The sequence below is a fragment of the Oikopleura dioica genome, chromosome 2, assembly GCF_907165135.1.
Source record: "Oikopleura dioica chromosome 2, OKI2018_I68_1.0, whole genome shotgun sequence".
NCBI classification, from domain to species: domain Eukaryota; kingdom Metazoa; phylum Chordata; class Appendicularia; order Copelata; family Oikopleuridae; genus Oikopleura; species Oikopleura dioica.
This window is the reverse complement of record NC_137292.1, coordinates 5,983,240-5,999,467: the sequence shown is the minus strand read 5'-3', so window position 1 is coordinate 5,999,467 and position 16,228 is coordinate 5,983,240. Positions and strand designations below refer to the sequence as shown.

The following is a 16,228-nucleotide window of genomic DNA, read 5'->3' as shown; positions in this document are numbered from 1 at the left end:
ACTGAGCTTGTTGATTTTTATGGTCGCATGAGATGAACACCAAAAATATTGATACAATACTGCAAACAGTAAACAAGATAAGATAGACGTTGAAATCAAGGAAGAGAATCTCGATTCTCTTTCTACTTTGAAATTTCAGGGAACAGGATGGAAACAACATCGTCAATAATAATAAAATAAATTTGCTTGAGCAAAAGTGGCGCTTCGGCAATTTTCATTATCGACTTGCTCAACGGCCACCACTTCAAAGCAGCTACTGCTTGGTCTCGTCGCGAGGGAGGGGGAGTAACTGTAGCTGTGTTGGAGCTAGAGGCTTGGAGAGTATCAAGGCCGATGCTGCAAATTCCCTCGAGCAATGAGTCGATTGTTTGCTTGACGGTTTCTTTCTCAATCGCTTCTGGTTTGGAAGGAGTGGACGCTTTGATGAGCAAAATGAGAACATGGCGGAATGAAGAAATCAGACTTTTGAAGAATTTTTGCGGAAAGAAATGAGCGGAAAATAACGAGAACAAGGAACAGGCGAGCGAATTATCCTCCCTGGAGTTAAACTGGAAAGAGAGGGATGAAGAGGTTGAAGAAACGGAAAGGGACGAGGATTCAGATAGGTAAGTAAAGGATGCTTGCTTTTCTTCGTAAACTTTTGCCGCGTTTTTGGGCCCGACGTAATTTTCATCGGGAATAGCGGAGTGCATTTTTGCTCGATTCGCGAAACTATGAAAAGGGATTAAATCATCATGATGGAAGGAGTTGAAAATTGAACCTTTCAAGAAGCCGAGGAGCCTTTTTCGTGGAGATTAGTTTGTCAAGTGGTTGCGTCACGCGATTAAGGTTTATGCTGCTCTCGATCAGGCCAGAACCAAAGCTCTCACTAAAAAGCGTTGAGTCAACCCTTCTTTCAACGGAGAAGGCGAGACCCGCTCTCTATTAAAAAGTCACCTTTGATTATTTTGAATAAAATCAAGCAGCAGCCGAGAATGGCGCAATTCCGGACGGGTAATGATCTTCTGGAGCCAGGATTCAAGCTCTGAGCGAATATTGATGTGATATTCTTCCGTTCTGAGGATCAGCCGTCGAGTTGGAAGAGAACAGCCGAGAGTGCCATGAAACTCCTTGAGCTTGCTTTCCAGCGCGTAGAATTCCGGGTAGTAGCGGAGCTGGTAATGCCGCTGCGAGTCCAGAGCTTCTATCGAACTTTCAACAGCAACGACGAAAGCATACTCTCCTTTTGCGTCTCTCTCTACTCGCGGAATCGTCACTCGAACAGTTTGCAGATCGTCGGAGGTCTTGCTGAAGTATTCGGTGAAGCTGAAAGCGTCGGATTGGGAGCCATTCATTTCCTCGCTCGATTGTTTTTGCGGGTTGCTGTTTTGATACTTTGCGTTGGTTTTCCTGTTGCTCAGGTTCGAGGCAGAACGGGTAATGGATTTGCTCGTTGCGTGCTATACTCAGTAATCAAAATGGATTTATCAGAAAGGTCTTTACCTGAGCATCACGAGGCCCAATAACTTCATAAGCAGCGTGTCCACAGGCCAAGCTACTGTCATTAAAAAATATTCCATGGCAAAAGTCCGGCAGATAATACTCTTCCAGCAAGTACAAAGTAGTGTTGTACGCAAGTGTTAATGGGCGAGACGCTTTGATGAGGTTTTCGTGCGACTGCTGCTTCCCAAACACGATCGCTTTCAAATCTAAAGGGATGAGTAGGCTTACGCAATTTTGTGGTAAGTGACAAACCTTCGATGATTTTGGAAGATATGGGAATGCAACACGGGCCTTTCGAAAAATGCACATCCATTAGGTTGCTGAGTTCTTTGTGGAATGACTGTAGCTCTTCTTCCCTGAATTCGACGTGTCCGAAAAATCGGCGGTTAAAATCTTCGAATTTATGGACAAAATTGAGGAGGGAAACTGCCTGGTACTTTTGCAGCCAGCATTTGAAGGAGTAAAACATTTGATGATCTTCCAAAATCTGCCGGACGCTCAAAACGAAGATGGACTTTTCCGTCTTGACAAAACCGCGGCTGCCAAAGTCGTAAAGAATGATCTTGTTTGCGTTCGATTTTCGCCTTTTCCAAATCGGCGGAATTTCATTCGCGTTTTCGTCCAGGCCGAGTTTGACGAGTTCCTTTCGGAATTTCTTGCGCAGCGATGAATTTGCTTCGATCACGATTCTGTAGCCCATTTCTTTGTCTGTCGCCAAGTTAATTCCAGGAATGATGACATTTGTTACGAGAATGTCGCAGAGGACCTGAACGCCCGTATTACTGACGGACGGAAAAGCAAAAGGAGCGATCTTCTGAAGCTTCGTTTTCAAATGCGCTTCTTCGTGGCGCAGCGATTTTAGCGCAGGATGAAGCTGGTTTTCTGGCAGACTTCGCATGATTTCCGAAGACGAAAGGGCGCCATTTCCTTGGCTAGAAGAGTCGATATAAAAGGCGGCCAAGGAGCTCACTTTCGGAATCGTCTCGCTTTTCAATCGACTCCAATCGGCCACCAAAGCTCGCCCGTAAATGACAGCGACGATGTTTCGGAGAACTGCGCGAATTTCCGCCACGAACAGCTGCGAAGTAGTTATGTAATCGTACCAGATGTGCACGTACTGCCGCAAGATTTCGTCGAAAAGATCGGAAAAAGCTTCGGAAAGAGAGGACTCTGCGGTGACTTCCCAAGTTCGAATTTGAAAGCCGTTTGAATTGGCACTTTTGGCGCTTCATTTTTCCGAGAATCGTTTTTATTTCGTTTGAGGCTGCTTTCGATGTGCTTCATATACTGATAGCTGATGTAGAAGCATATTATACATGCAGAAATCAGCCCAGTAATCGAGTGATAAGCAGAGTACAAAATAACCACCGCCAAAATTGCCAGCAACGAAATCATCGTCAACCTTTTATCATCCTAAATAACAAAAATTGTGAATAAAGAAAGTTAGGTTCACACGATTTAAAACAGTTTCAAATGTTTGGGGCGCCAAAAATTAAAGAATAAAAAATACTGAACAATTTTAAATAGAATGTCTATGAAGCAGGAACTAGTTTCTGCGAGGAAGGATGGAGAGGTGGTGGGAAAAAATGAATCTCGAATTGGGGTGCGGTAAATTCAAAATAGTAGTAGACAATGAACTATGTTTTCAGGCACATGTTTGTTTCAAAATACAGGAAGGTTTGCTTGTAGTACTGGGACTGTGACTGTAACTGAAGGATGCTTGAACACATGTTAGTAGTTGGAGGGTTGAGGGCTGAGTAGTATCATAGAGGGAATTAAATCTCGATGATCATTTGATCGAGCTAGACTTTTGGACGATTATTTTTCAATCGACAACGATTGGAAGAGTTTTTGCTTGAGCTTTGGGGTTAGTTGTGTAGGGCAAGTCTGAAGATATCGTTGGCAACGACGAAAGAGCCACCGGCGGGCCGGAGGACGAACGATTGATGGAAACTGTGGGGTGGATCGTCGTCGGTTTTCAGCTGGCCGGTCACCATCACGCAACAGGCCTGATTGAAGGATCGGACAAAAGAAAAAGGATGGAGCTAACCTGGTTGTCGTCGACTCCGATGATCGGCTGCGAGTCGACAGTAGTGATCTGGTGATTGACCTGCTTGAAGGGCAAGCTCGTCAGCTTGTCGATAATCGGTTGTTTTCCTTGAAACTGGGCTCCTTCGAAAGTCATGCAGCTTTGATCTGTGAAGGGATCCTAGCTTCTGCTGAATCTCCCACTTCTAGCGTAGTTTGCCTGCTCTCTATATCTGGACGAGTGAAGAAAACGAGTAAAGTATCTTTGACGTCTGTATTTCGAGCTGGAGTAAAATAGAGGTTAATTCACGAACTGCGTGAATTACCGAATGAAGAGAAATACACGGCGGCGACCGAGCAAAGCTCGATCTAGATAAGCAAGTGACCTTAGGGGACGAGGGAGTCTAACGAATCTAAGATCCCAATACCCCCATGAGACTGAAACGTCCTCTAAGGCCAAAGTGTGTGATTTTTGCAGGAGTATAAGCGTAAGATGAGTAACATGGCAGGTTCGAAACGTCGAGGCAGTCTGATTCGCGTTAAAAACCCTTTTTGGGAAAAAGCTTGAATCAGATGCGAAGTTTTCGTGATGTCCGAGCGGTGATGACATGAAGGAGTAGCTGCACATGTAGAAGAACTCAAAATACGTCGGCGACGGTAAACTGTGATAATTTCCGTACCTTTTCAGGCCCCGGTCGATGAATAGGGGACCTGAGTGGGGCAGTACTTGCGCTTAGTCGTATGACTGACCCGAGTTTGTGCCGATGTTTAGAGGTTCGACGGGCCTCGTTTCACGGTGTGCTCGTTTTGTATGTTTCGGGAGATGAGCTGCTCCAACTTCGGTTAAAGTCGCATTCGGATCGGCGCCGGCTGAGTATTGACGATCTGGTGAAGACTTTGGACGGGTTCTTTTCTTGCTGTTTTCAGTTGCTGAGCCCTCAACTACTGTTGAATTATGTTTATCGACTGACATATGGCTATTGTCGGGCGCAGCAACCTCCGAAATCACTGTAGCATCAGCTGACATGTCCTCGGCAGTTTCATAAAGAGTACCACCAGAGTACCAGCGATCTGACGGCTCGGCTGGAGCTACCGACGAGTCCAAAATAGATGTAGCGGTTGTATCTCCCAGATTTTCCATGTCCAATCGGCGTCTACTTTCCAAAATAGGTGATAGAGATGATCTTGGCGGTTTTTCCATAGCAACCATCGGAGTCGACGCGACCTGAGAAGATTTCCTCCCCCATGCGACTTCGACCCGGACTTTTCCATCGGTTTGGAAGTAGGAACAGGCGATTTTGTGGGACTTTCGACTTAACGATTTCGGTTAAATGTGGGAATACGTACTCGGCCTCGTAGTAATCAATCCAGCGTAAGTCGTGATTTCGTTCTGCGGCGTGAACCACGTGTTCTCGATGGATGAAATCACGTTGTCCTTTTTATCTTCGACCATGACGACCCAGTCGTTGCTCGAAACGGCTTTCAGGGGACCTACCCAGCGTTCCTTCTTGCTTTTAGCGTCGGTCAGGTTTTCTCGCTTAATGTACACGACAGCGCCAGCGGGATTGGTCTCGGCTTAGGCTCGTTTTTCAGCCTGTGCTCCATGGCTCGGTCAGCAGCTTCCATCGCAGTTTTCACAATGGCTTCCGCCGATTTCGCTAAAGCTCCCACATTGAGACCAAACACCTGAGGTGTTTCCGCTGTCATTTCTGCGCCAGTAGAGTGGGTGAAAGTACTTTTTCGGCCAAACCAAACTTCTCGCGGTGAAATTTTCGTGCTTTTGTTTTTCACACTATTGAGCGCGCGCATCACGTGGGGAACGCAGTCGGCCCAAGTTTTTCGACCGGAAGATGAGTTGACCATGCAGAATAGACTGTTTTTGATAGTCCGATTCGCTCTTTCTGCGAAAGCGTTTGATTGAGGGTGAAATGCGGTACTTATTGTATGTTTTATCTGGTTAAGCTTACACATTTCGTCAATCACGCTTGCGCAGAAGTGGGTACCTCTGTCACTGTGTAGATGTTTCGGCAAGAAATCCATGGGAAGGAAGACCTTGTAGATGAGCGCTTTTGCAGCGCAGATAGCAGTGTCGGACCGCGTCGGAATGCACCAAGTGTAGCGAGAGAAAGTGTCCGCCACCACCAAATAATACTTGAATCCGCCAGCGGGAGGCATACAAGCGAAATCGATCTGAATCGATTCGCCAGCTGTTTTTCCACGACGAAGGGTTCCAAGTGGCGGTTTGGTACGAGTTCCAGCAGATCCTTTTCTGCGTAGGCAAGGGACGCAGCTGTGGACGTAGTTAGAAACATCGTCTTGAAATGAAGGCCACCAAACGTCCTCTAATCGCTCTAAAGTCCGCGGCTCGCCCAGATGACCGGACAAGTCGTGAGCTAGAAAGAGAAAGTGACTTTTTACCGCTTCCGGTACCACCGCCCGCGCGCCAGATTTGAATTGACACATCAAGCACCCGGTAGTGTTATCCAGGAACAGAGCTTTTTCCATCTTGAGTAGAGACGATTGTCGGTGGTCGGAGTCCTTCACCAGCGATTTTATGTCCAGTGGCTCCTTACCAGATTCCAGAAAAGTGATGATTGCACTCAGAGCAGAGTCCTCCCTTTGATAGTCCAGAATGTTATTATAATTCGCTGACACCAACGGAATCTCCATTGGCGCCGCGATAGCCTTGACGTTTACCTTATGTATCTTCACCTCTGATAAAGTGATTTTCTCCGGAAACTGATTTTCGTTCCAGAAAGGGACGAAGACACGTACTGGTGAATTCTTGTCGATTTCGTACTCGCGACCAACGGGAAACTCAGAGTCGTATCCAAGTGATTTGTCGTCCTCGCCAGGTCTGCGGCTCATAAAATCGGCGAATTGATTTTCTGATCCCTTGATGTAGACAATGTGAAAATCGAATTCTTCCAATCGGCTTTGCCATCGGCTTATTTTAGAATTCTTGAACTTCTTTTTGTGTAGGAAGATCAAAGATCTGTGGTCTGTGTGAATCTGAAAGAATCTACCTTTCAGGAGCTTTTCCAGTCGCTCGCAGCACCAGACAATGCTAAACATTTCCTTTTCTGAAGTGTTCCATTTTCTTTCAGCTTTGTTGAAGGTGTGGGAAATCGCGCTTACTAGGTGCACTCTCCCGCCATACTCTTGTAGCAGAACACCACCCGCTGCGTACAGGCTCGCGTCTGTGTAGAGGTGAAAAGACTCGTCAAAGTTAGGAAAGCTTATGACAGGAGTCTCGGAGAGTCGTCGTTGAATTTCCTTGAGCGCCAAATCCGCTTCTTTGGTCCACTTGAAACAATTTGTTTCGTTCGCCGAATTTCGAACATCGTTTATGGGTTTCATTCTGCTCGAGAAGCAACCGGATGAAATAGCTTCGCCCATTTTTGTTTCTAGAAAACCTCGGATCCAATTCAATGACCCGATTAATGAAGCTAACTCCTTTTGGGAGCGTGGGGGTTTCATCTGACGAAGGGCGGAGACTTGCGCAGGGTCCGGTTTGATTCCTTCTTCGTTGATGATTCGGCCCAAAAAGTGAGCTTCTGATTGTAGGAAAGAGCACTTTTCGCCCTTGAGTTTAGCGTTAAACTTGCGGAGCGCGATGAATAGGTTTCGGAGAGTGTTGTAATAGCAGCTGAAAGACTTCCCAAAACATACTATGTCATCGATATAAGAAAGCATCTTCTTCCTGGTGGGGCTTGAGTCGAGAATCGTGTTTACGACGCGCGAGAATATATTCCCCGAGCATCGATAACCGAAAGGTAATCTGCAGAAGGCGTAAGATTTCCCACCCCACTGGAAGGAAGTCTTATACCTATCGCTTTTCTTAATAGGGCACTGCCAATATCCGCTCCGCAAATCAACTGTGGCGAAATACTTGTTGCCCGGTCCAATGTTCGCGATCGTATCCTCCATGCTCGGAAGATGATATGGGTCGGATTTGTCGGAGAGGCATTTGTTCAAGCTGTTCTTGTAGTTGATGCAGAAGCGCATTTCCCCAGATTTCTTAGGGATTGGCAGAACGGGGCTATTAAACCCTTTCTGGTCCTTGATCTCTTCTATTATTTTCGTATCGAGCAGTTCGGAGATGTGATCAGTGACCTGGCCATGAAAAGCTTGCGGAATCGGGTGTTGACTGATGTTTCGACTCGTACCATCAGTCGGGATTTCGATCTCGAACGGGAATTCACCCATTTTTGACCGTCGCAGCCGAATCTGTCGTCGAATTCCAAACACAGCTCGGCGACCACCTTCTTTTGCCCCGGGTCGGCGTTTGCTGGTAGGGTAATTCCGAGTTTTTGCTTCGCTAGCTGAATGGGGCACCTGGCTGCGTTCTTGTTAGGTGCGTCCAGCTTTGGGACTTTTGGTGGCGGTTGAGTGCGGGATCGATCGCTATCCTTGACCGCTGATCTAGTAGTCAAGTATTTCTTGATTTTGGTCCGCTTCACTCCGTCCAGCTTCACCACTTGAGTCTCAGTTTGTGTGAAGGCTTCGTTGTAGCAAAATGAGAGAGTACGATTCTTATTGTCGACTGTGAAGCTGTCCGTCATCGCATTCTCTAGTATATCGCGGCCCAGTAGACTTGGGTATTTACTGCCTGGCATAATGGTGAGATTCAGGGAGAATGCAGGGCCACCATTGAATGATAAGCGGCAGGGAAGGATACCCATCGGCTGCTCGGCGGGAATATTTGGGCTGAAACCGGTGACCTTGAAGGGACAGGGCTTCAGCATCTGGAGAAATTCGTCGGGAACGTAAGCAGCGGACAGACAGGAGGACTCGGCTCCGCTGTCGACTTCCATCGATACGTCAAAACTTTTAGAGCCCGTAATGATGGTAGCCGAAGCGAAATAAGCCTTTCCTGGTCGCTTCTTCTTCACTGTGTAAAAGTGAACGTCGAATGGTTGGAAATCTTCAACGTTCTTAGTCGTATTTATCTTCTTGGATTCTGGTTGTTTATCGTCTTTCCCATCCTTAGAATCGTTGCTGGCGCGCTTAGCATTCTTCTTCTTTTGTTCTTATTTCTGTTGAAGTGCTGGGAGACGGTCGCGCTGTCAACTCGATTCTGTCTTGTGGATTGGGCGAGACGGCAGAGTTCGTTGATATCGTAAACTTTTGATAGGCTTGGAAGGATTGCGTTGAAAACGTCTGGTTCTTCTTTCCTAAGATTCAAGTACAGCATCATCGTCGAGAATATGTCAAATATTTCATCGACCCCGGCGTCGGCTGACTTCTCTTGTCGGTAAGAGTTCAAAGTCGCTTGCTTCGCCTCGTTCATCTTTTGCAAGACGTTGGCGGTGTAGTGTGCAAACGGCTTCGAATGGTCGTATTCGACGTCGAAAACTTCGCTTAGCTTCAGTAAGTAGTGACTCTTCGCGGCGAATGATTTCTCTAGCAGCGCCTTGGCCGATTTCCAGTCTTGACAATTCAGAAATTCGGTTCCAAGTGAGCGTTCGATGTTCAAGTCGAAGTGGCTGTACACTGCTGCGATGAAAGGCTGTTCACGTGAAGGTCTGTCGCGGACGTAGGCGCGGTGATAAATGTCGGCTCTGCCCAAGAAGGTGTTGAAAGATGTGTTGCATGCGGCGTCCAGCTTCGGCAAGTCTTGGACGTGACGAGACCAGGTAGTGGCCACCCATGCTTCTTCTCTCATTGTCGCATTCGTAGAGTCTTTTCCTTGATCGAGCTCGCAGGTAAGAAGCGTTGTACTGAGCTGTTCTAATTTTACTCTGCTTTCTGTGATCAAGGGCTCTAGGCTTGGCTTTAGTGATTCGTCATTTCGCACTTGTTCTTCGAGGTAGTTTACTCGATCGTTTATGCTTCTTATTTCGGTGACGGTTTCTAGCAGTGATTTGTTCGCCGCCATAGCTCGAAATATATCGGCAGTAAGGGTTTATGGGCCTTGGATTACCTTTCAGGCCCTCAGAAAATACTGCGACTAAAAGTCGCAATATGATGAGCTGAGGTGCCTTTTGCGCAAACGCCCGACGATTTCTCTGTCCAGCGATTGTCGAAATTTCAAGGTCTGGTCCAAGGGTCGATTCTTCGTAAACTTCTCTCGATTTTTGGTGAAAAGTGGCGAAAGAATTATGTTTTTCTCAGTATTTTAGGTTTTCCCCGGCGTGCGTGCGTGGTTGCGTGGGCGCGACTTTCGGCGCGTGGGTCGTGGTGGCGCTCGTGTGGTGGCGCTCGCTCGGGGTGGTGTTGGTGTGGTGCGGCGCGGAAAATTCTCTGAGTGGAGTTTCTCCGGCGGCGCGGTGGCGGTTGGTGATTCGGTTCCCCTCGACTCCGCTGACGGCCAATCAGCGTCCAAGTTGCGAAACTTCGGTTGTCGATGGCGGAAAATTTACCTTTTCTCCAACGGGACTACTCTGATACCACTGAAGGGATCCTAGCTTCTGCTGAATCTCCCACTTCTAGCGTAGTTTGCCTGCTCTCTATATCTGGACGAGTGAAGAAAACGAGTAAAGTATCTTTGACGTCTGTATTTCGAGCTGGAGTAAAATAGAGGTTAATTCACGAACTGCGTGAATTACCGAATGAAGAGAAATACACGGCGGCGACCGAGCAAAGCTCGATCTAGATAAGCAAGTGACCTTAGGGGACGAGGGAGTCTAACGAATCTAAGATCCCAATATCTGTGTACATATCCGCCAATTTCGCTCGATCTAATTTATTCAAGTTTGACAGAACTTTGTCTTTATCTTACCAGAAGCAAACGTCGGATAATAAAAGCCAACGAAGGCCTTGCCCATCTCTTCAAAAGACATTCTTTCGAGAAGATTTGTTTCTGAAAAAAGGACTGTTGACTAATTTATTTGAAATCCTTGAATTTGAAAATTTAGAAAATGGCAGTTATAGTATTAGTAAACAGAAAGAAAATTGAATCTAAGTTTTTGCTTCTCTCCGCGATTCGATCAGCTTATACGACGCGCAATCAAAGAAAGGAATTCCGTCACGTGTCCTGTATCGAGCTAGCTTTCCCGTGATTACGCAGTACTCCTAAATTGACTGTAAGTCTCTTTCGAGAAAACTTGGTCGTACCCTTTTTGCTGGAACAGGTTTTTTGTAGTTGAAAGTTTTCTCGAAACTCGCTCTATCAGAAAACTCGACAAAGGTGTGCGCTTCTTTGGAATTCGTGCCATTTTTATCGTCCTTGGAGCTCTCGATTTGGATTGTTCTGGAGGTGATTTTGATGCTCGGGCCTTCTATCTTCTTCGCTTTCTAGAGAAAAAGGGGTTAGGGGAAGATAAGAGGTTTGGAGAAGAAACCTTTCTTTTGGATTTGTTTTTGCGGGAGGCTTCCATTTCTTGGTACAAATGCAGTTGGGATAGGTTGTACTCTTCTGTTTTCAGCGCTTCGGCCATTTTTTGCTCCTTGGATGAATGTTAGGGGGTGGATTACTGTAAGCACAGTACCTGAGTCAAATGCGTTTCCGCTTTCTTTGGTTTCTTCTTCTTCTCGACTAGTTCTCGCGTCTTTATTGTTTGCTCCAGTTCGTGCCTTATTTTCTCGTTTGAAGTTGTTTTTATGATTAAAAGGTACCTCTGCTCAGTAGTGTGTTTTCTTGAGCTTTTGCGCTCGCCACTGGTCGTGTGGGAAAGTTTTGGCTTCTTGGGCGCTGCGAAACCCGCGTTATCGGCCTTTTTCCTCGTTGATTTCGCCGGGTCTTTGTACACGTTTTTCTTTCTCTTGCGCTCTACTTTTTCTGGCTCGTTTTGGCCTTCTCCATCTGACTCGTTTTCGTCGTCGTCAGAGCTGGAATCAGAGATACTTTCGTCCGAGCTGCTCGATCCTTGAAATAAATGTAAGAATATCTTCAAAACAAATCCTCTTCTTTACCAGAGAAGTCGTTATCATCCTCTTCCTCCGTGAAGCCGCCATAATGGCCCTCGTAAAATTCATCCTTCTCTTCCGATCTCAGCAACGCTTGATATCGATTACCAGCCGTCGAACGAATTGAGCGACGGATTTTCTTGTCCTCGGTCATTCTCGAAAAGAAAGCATGAATGTAAATAAGCTCAAAATGGCGATTTCTTCATGGCAGTTTTTTTATTGTATTGTCTTGTTTTCAGTTCCGCCAAAGGAAACTCTTTTCTCGACTTTCTTGCTAAATGCTTTTTTCATCTCTTCTGGGAATGATTCGTGAAAACTTGCTTTCAAGGATTTGAATTTTCCTTCCTCATGCTAATTTTTGCTAATTTCTGATTGATAAATGATCATAAATCCATGACTGTAGTTACGAAAGGAATAACTGAGCCTGCTTTGCAGGGTATTTTATGATCATGCCTTCCCTCCAAATTGATCGCTCTTGTGACTAGAATTGTCACGCCCATTTTGCTATAAGCACATTCATTTTTTCTCTTCACAAATCTACTGACCTCAATTTAACAATCCCTCCTGAAATCTTCTCCTTGAGATCATCTTCCAACTCAAACGTAGCGTAAAGCTCGCTCAATCCGTCAACAATCAAGATCGATTTTTTCGGAACCAGAGGGAAATTTCCCTCTTTTTTCGGAGTTTTCAATTTTGATGCTTTTTCTAGCTTGTGAATGAGAACCTGCAGCGCTAGGTCGAGTTCATAAAAGTCCTCTGGTATCTTGTATTGGAATCTTTCCCGCACAGAGCCTGCTTTTTCCATGTCTTTGGGAAGGGATTTTTCGTTGAAATCAAGGAAGAGAACAGGCAAAAAACGGCGACCCCGACCTAATTCCGCAGATGCGTCAATCCAGAATAGATTCTCTCCATTCTGTCCGAAATAATCAACAACTTCCTGCAAGAAAGCCCTTCGAAATGCTGTCATATGCGATGCAGTAAATTCAATGATATGACCTGTCATAACATAAGTAACAGACTGAAAACAACAGTTTCTTCTTTTTTTCTGATTAATTTTAACTCAAATATATATTTTTAGAAATCGAAACAAACAGAATTATTCGCAAGAAAAAGGAATAAAATGAGTTTCGCGTTGCCAAAATATGGAATAACAAATAATAACTTTGATATTTTCGATGAAACTTTTTGAATCTTCAAAACTTGAATATTGAAAACTTTTCCAAATTAAAGTAAATGTAGCATAAATGAAAAAAATGGGAGATTCTGTTTTTCAGAGGAGATTTTATAAAACGGCAAATACATGTTTAGGCATATAAAATGCTCCTCTAGAATTTTCCTACGAAAAAAAGAAGGGATAACGGAGTGGTAAATTGATAAAATGACTGCGCAGGTTATGAATACTGGGGCGAGAATACTGGGTAGAAGTTGATAATATCACTATTTCATAAGAGTAGTCGATATTTTGAGATTTTTTGTATGTTTCATACAGTTCTGAAGAAGTTTCATAAATAAGTAGCTTCACACCATTTTTTCTGTTTTTCAAACTTTTAAAAGCGACCTTCGAGTTGTCCTTCTCGGTTTCGTTGGTCTCCGGCAGCGGGTGTGAAGCCTAAATTACTCGTTACCGTCGATTTGATTGCAGTTGGGTACCTAGAAGATCGGCAGTGGCTTTGTTTTTATTCTTTTTCTTTCGATTGCTCTTTTTGCTCGCTGTTCCTTCGTTGCGGATCTGCTTGCGCTTCTCCATAAATTTGTGGGCAAAGTTAAGAACTTCTTTGCCATTTCCAAAGTATTGTCGGGAGTAGTCTTCTACCTCGTAGTCGTGTTCGACTTCACGGAGGAAGGAGACAAATGTCGGGATGTCGATCTTCAAGAAAAAATTAGGATTTATTCATTTACTTGTTTAGGGCTTTACCTGATTTGAATTGGGGATAATTTCGAGTTCAATTCGAGCCCAAGACAAAAGTGGATCTTCGACGAGGGTGAGCTTTTCAAACTGGCTGCGAGCATTAGCCTTCAAAGAAATAAGGATTCATAAACATCAAACAAACCGTCCTTACCTCGTCAGCGTTCTGTTGCGCGGATTTCTTATTTGGGGTTGACATAACCTTATTGACGGCAGTTGGTTCAGTCAAGACGGCAGTGACTGCGGTGTCCCAGAATCCCAAATCATCATTCTTGGCCTAAAACAATCAGTAAAGAAAAATCCAGGAAATGAATGTTTACCTTGGGCGTTTTGGTTCCGTTCTTGCTTGCGGACTTCTTGGCTGACTGTTGACCAGCTTTTGAGGTAATTTTTTGGGCGACGACGGGTGAAACGGGAACAGGGGCGGTTTTTGTACCGCCACGGACAAGGCCAGCCCAGCCGCTCTAGAATTAGAAAGTAGAAAGAAATGGGAAGGAAACTGTACCTGTCCCTTGCTCTGAACGACGACTTTCTCGGCAGCGCGTTTCTGAGCGGTTTCGATTTCCTTTGCCTTCTTTTCGATTTTTTGTTCCTCCTCGTCCTTGGCTTGGAGATCCTTGAAGCTGGGGACGGAAGTGACGGGGGTAACGGGAGCATTCCACTAGAAAAAGTGAGTCAATTGAAGAAATAGAGGACTCTACCTTTTTGGCGTCTTCTCGAGCTTTTCTGGCCTTTTCCTCGGCCGCTTTTCGCTCCCGCTCCTTCTTCTCCGCCTCTTTCTTCGCCGCCTTTTCAGCAGCGCGTTCCTGCTCCTTTCGAATCTGCTCCTGTCGCTTGGCGAGCTGCTCAGCCTCGAGTTTCTTTCGTTCAGCGGCAGCTTTCTTTGCTTCTTGCTGACGCTTCTCCTCTTCCTTCTTTCTTCGCTTCTCTGCCTCTTCTTTTCGGGCTTTTTCAGCGTTTTGTCGGTCGAGGAGAATTTTGGCTTGTTCTTGAGCTTTTTGTTGCTCGAAAAGAAGTCGTTGCTCTGCGGCTCGCTTTTCCTAAAGACAAGAGATTGTAAGTCGCTTCTTTTAGTTGAAAATTTTACCTCCAAAATACGCTCTTCTTCCAATCTCCTTTGCTCCTCAAGTTCCCTCTGGCGCTGAGCCTCTGCTTCCTTAAAAAATCATTACTCAAATCCTCTACCACAGAGAGTACCTGCTGGCGCTGAAGTTCGAGCTGCCTTCGCTCCTCTTCCTCTTGAGCTTTTCTTTTCGCTTCTTCCTCCGCTCGTTGGGCCTCTTCTTCTTTCAATCGCTCCTCTTCCTGGCGCCTGAGGAAGTCCTGCTGCTGTAAGAATGACATTTCTTTTTGCCTCAGTTGTTCTGAAAAGAAGTAAGATAAAGTTCGAAAAAGTGAGCATACCCTCTCTTTCGCGTAGTTTTTCCTCCTGCGCCTTGAGCATGTTCTCGAATTCAAGAGCCTCGCGTTTTTCATTTTCAATGCGAAGCCTTTCCTCTTCGATTTTACGCGCTTGTTCTTCTTCCAGCAGGCGCCGTCTTTCCGCTTCAGGGTCAACATAGGCCGGTTGAGCCGGAACTTGTTGAGGAGCCATTGCTCCTAAGGTCGGTCTTAACATGGCCGCCATGTGCTGGAGGACCAGCTGCTCCAGTTGCGGTTGGAGTAAATGCTAGAAAAATGGATTAAAGCCGTTCAAAGACCAGGCCACATATAACAAGTTACCTTATATTGATCGAGACTTTGAATCTGTATCATAAACTGGCGATACATGTCCGCATACTGAGGCTGACTTCTAATCAGGAAAATAACTTGATGGATCGGATCCTGTTGCGGAGCAGGAGCGATCGATTGCAGCCCGGCTTGGGCCATTGGCGCTGCAGCAGCAGGGGAGCAGCCACCGGTTGTTGCGAAGCAGGAGGAACTGCTGCCGCTGCTGGTGCTTGCTGTTGAGGAGGGGTAGGAGCAGAAACAGGGACCTCCTTAGGCTTCAGTGTTGGCGGATGCTTCGTTGCCTTGAACGGATCGGTTCCGTAACGAGCGAGCGTCTTCCCCAAAGTCGAAAACTCCCGGTCAATCGATCGCCGAACGAGCAGGTCATCCTTGAAGTAACCCATGGAATTCCACTCGAACATGTCATCCGCCGGGAAGGGGCCTTGAACAGTGCCATTTGGATCCTTGTAGAACCATTGCATAGTCGGAACTTGGATCCAAGCCTCCTCGCCAGCCGGAGTGATTCCAGGAGGACCAGATCGGCGAGGATCAGCAGCAGCTTCAGAAGCTTGAGCCGCTTGGTAAGACTCTTGAGCTCGGAGAATAGGAGCCTTGTCGTCGATTCGAGAGGGCTCGGGCTCAGGAGGTGAGGGGCTCTTCTTGTTCTAAAAGAAGAATCAGAATTGAATTTTTTTCTAGTTCTTTTTACCGCTCCGGGCTGATCAAAAGAGTCCGCACGGCCAGCTCCTCCTCCTCGCTCTTCAGCGGATTGCCGAGAAGCCGCATCAGAGAGCGCGTCGGGCTGGCCATCAGGATGTCCGGACGAAGGAAGGTCGCCCTCGGTGAAGTTGCCCGATCCATCGAAGCCGCCCGCCCCGTCATTCGAGTCAAACATCCATTCAGGAGCGCGCGAGGCTTGCTGCTGCTGTTGCTGCTGCGCGCCTTTTCGTTTCCAAACAGCCTTGCTTGGCTCTTGGGAGCGAGGTTGGCCCGCTTTGCTCCACCCGTCGTTGTCGTTGGGCTCGGGCTTGACGGAAGATTAGGAGAGGAGGATAGAAGAGAATTACCTTTGGATCACGGTCGCCCCGCCAATTGTCGGACAAGTCCGATCGGCTGGATCCAATGCGCGATCGTGGCTGGCCCCAGTCGGTGCCAGTCCTGTTCGAGCTTGGGAACTGGCGCACTCCTCTACCAGCGCCTCCTCCTTGTTGTCGTGGCCCATTGCCGATTCCAATCGCGTTCGCTTGTGCG

At 46.4% G+C, this 16,228-nt stretch overlaps 5 protein-coding genes across 5 annotated transcripts; all 5 read right to left on the bottom strand.

Annotated features, from left to right (window-relative positions):
• Nucleotides 1-20: 20 nt before the first annotated feature.
• On the bottom strand, nucleotides 21-3,212 carry LOC145697931 (sorting nexin-14-like). Its single transcript, XM_081775138.1, has 6 exons — nucleotides 3,154-3,212; nucleotides 1,735-2,708; nucleotides 1,483-1,688; nucleotides 937-1,439; nucleotides 761-868; nucleotides 21-711 (listed from the first exon to the last, which is right to left on the bottom strand). Exons 1-6 carry the CDS (start codon nucleotides 3,210-3,212, stop codon nucleotides 123-125), a joined length of 2,439 nt encoding a protein of 812 aa, XP_081631264.1. The 3' UTR covers nucleotides 21-122.
• Nucleotides 2,932-10,326, bottom strand: LOC145699761 (nuclear transport factor 2-like). Its single transcript, XM_081777026.1, has 4 exons — nucleotides 10,235-10,326; nucleotides 10,169-10,193; nucleotides 3,533-3,683; nucleotides 2,932-3,491 (listed from the first exon to the last, which is right to left on the bottom strand). The coding sequence occupies exons 1-4, from the start codon at nucleotides 10,293-10,295 to the stop codon at nucleotides 3,351-3,353; spliced, it is 378 nt and encodes a 125-aa protein (XP_081633152.1). The 5' UTR covers nucleotides 10,296-10,326; the 3' UTR covers nucleotides 2,932-3,350.
• Nucleotides 10,327-10,338: 12 nt separating this feature from the next.
• LOC145699759 (vacuolar protein sorting-associated protein 72 homolog) lies at nucleotides 10,339-11,540 on the bottom strand. Its single transcript, XM_081777024.1, has 6 exons — nucleotides 11,368-11,540; nucleotides 11,071-11,320; nucleotides 10,944-11,028; nucleotides 10,797-10,901; nucleotides 10,570-10,749; nucleotides 10,339-10,527 (listed from the first exon to the last, which is right to left on the bottom strand). Exons 1-6 carry the CDS (start codon nucleotides 11,513-11,515, stop codon nucleotides 10,414-10,416), a joined length of 882 nt encoding a protein of 293 aa, XP_081633150.1. The 5' UTR covers nucleotides 11,516-11,540; the 3' UTR covers nucleotides 10,339-10,413.
• A 10-nt stretch (nucleotides 11,541-11,550) lies between these two features.
• Nucleotides 11,551-12,376, bottom strand: LOC145699760 (uncharacterized). The gene is made up of 3 exons (XM_081777025.1): nucleotides 12,232-12,376; nucleotides 11,907-12,168; nucleotides 11,551-11,865 (listed from the first exon to the last, which is right to left on the bottom strand). Exons 1-3 carry the CDS (start codon nucleotides 12,362-12,364, stop codon nucleotides 11,745-11,747), a joined length of 516 nt encoding a protein of 171 aa, XP_081633151.1. The 5' UTR covers nucleotides 12,365-12,376; the 3' UTR covers nucleotides 11,551-11,744.
• Nucleotides 12,377-12,410: 34 nt separating this feature from the next.
• On the bottom strand, nucleotides 12,411-15,278 carry LOC145699419 (uncharacterized). Its single transcript, XM_081776695.1, has 11 exons — nucleotides 14,990-15,278; nucleotides 14,672-14,936; nucleotides 14,465-14,631; nucleotides 14,355-14,423; nucleotides 13,969-14,307; nucleotides 13,773-13,928; nucleotides 13,588-13,731; nucleotides 13,422-13,544; nucleotides 13,277-13,375; nucleotides 13,012-13,228; nucleotides 12,411-12,970 (listed from the first exon to the last, which is right to left on the bottom strand). Exons 1-11 carry the CDS (start codon nucleotides 15,134-15,136, stop codon nucleotides 12,909-12,911), a joined length of 1,788 nt encoding a protein of 595 aa, XP_081632821.1. The 5' UTR covers nucleotides 15,137-15,278; the 3' UTR covers nucleotides 12,411-12,908.
• Between the last annotated feature and the right edge of the window lie 950 nt (nucleotides 15,279-16,228).

What these genes read in the sequence shown, in the direction of transcription:
- LOC145697931 (XM_081775138.1), bottom strand. Translation starts at nt 3,212, where the DNA reads ATGTGTTCAAGCATCCTTCAGTTACAGTCACAGTCCCAGTACTACAAG. An exon ending in TACTACAAGCAAACCTTCCT is followed by an intron (nt 2,709 to 3,153) that starts GTATTTTGAAAC and finishes GGAAAAATGAAG; the next exon opens with CGCCAAAAGTGCCAATTCAA. An exon ending in TTGGGCCTCGTGATGCTCAG is followed by an intron (nt 1,440 to 1,482) that starts GTAAAGACCTTT and finishes TACTGAGTATAG; the next exon opens with CACGCAACGAGCAAATCCAT.
- LOC145699761 (XM_081777026.1), bottom strand. Translation starts at nt 10,295, where the DNA reads ATGTCTTTTGAAGAGATGGGCAAGGCCTTCGTTGGCTTTTATTATCCG. An exon ending in TTATCCGACGTTTGCTTCTG is followed by an intron (nt 10,194 to 10,234) that starts GTAAGATAAAGA and finishes TGAATAAATTAG; the next exon opens with ATCGAGCGAAATTGGCGGAT. An exon ending in GCGAAATTGGCGGATATGTA is followed by an intron (nt 3,684 to 10,168) that starts CACAGATATTGG and finishes CTAGGATCCCTT; the next exon opens with CACAGATCAAAGCTGCATGA.
- LOC145699759 (XM_081777024.1), bottom strand. Translation starts at nt 11,515, where the DNA reads ATGACCGAGGACAAGAAAATCCGTCGCTCAATTCGTTCGACGGCTGGT. An exon ending in CGGAAACGCATTTGACTCAG is followed by an intron (nt 10,902 to 10,943) that starts GTACTGTGCTTA and finishes CATTCATCCAAG; the next exon opens with GAGCAAAAAATGGCCGAAGC. An exon ending in AAAACAAATCCAAAAGAAAG is followed by an intron (nt 10,750 to 10,796) that starts GTTTCTTCTCCA and finishes CTTTTTCTCTAG; the next exon opens with AAAGCGAAGAAGATAGAAGG.
- LOC145699760 (XM_081777025.1), bottom strand. Translation starts at nt 12,364, where the DNA reads ATGACAGGTCATATCATTGAATTTACTGCATCGCATATGACAGCATTT. An exon ending in TGACGCATCTGCGGAATTAG is followed by an intron (nt 12,169 to 12,231) that starts GTCGGGGTCGCC and finishes CCCTTCCCAAAG; the next exon opens with ACATGGAAAAAGCAGGCTCT. An exon ending in GGAGGGATTGTTAAATTGAG is followed by an intron (nt 11,866 to 11,906) that starts GTCAGTAGATTT and finishes ATGTGCTTATAG; the next exon opens with CAAAATGGGCGTGACAATTC.
- LOC145699419 (XM_081776695.1), bottom strand. Translation starts at nt 15,136, where the DNA reads ATGGCCCAAGCCGGGCTGCAATCGATCGCTCCTGCTCCGCAACAGGAT. An exon ending in AAAACTACGCGAAAGAGAGG is followed by an intron (nt 14,632 to 14,671) that starts GTATGCTCACTT and finishes ACTTCTTTTCAG; the next exon opens with AACAACTGAGGCAAAAAGAA. An exon ending in TCGAACTTCAGCGCCAGCAG is followed by an intron (nt 14,424 to 14,464) that starts GTACTCTCTGTG and finishes TGATTTTTTAAG; the next exon opens with GAAGCAGAGGCTCAGCGCCA.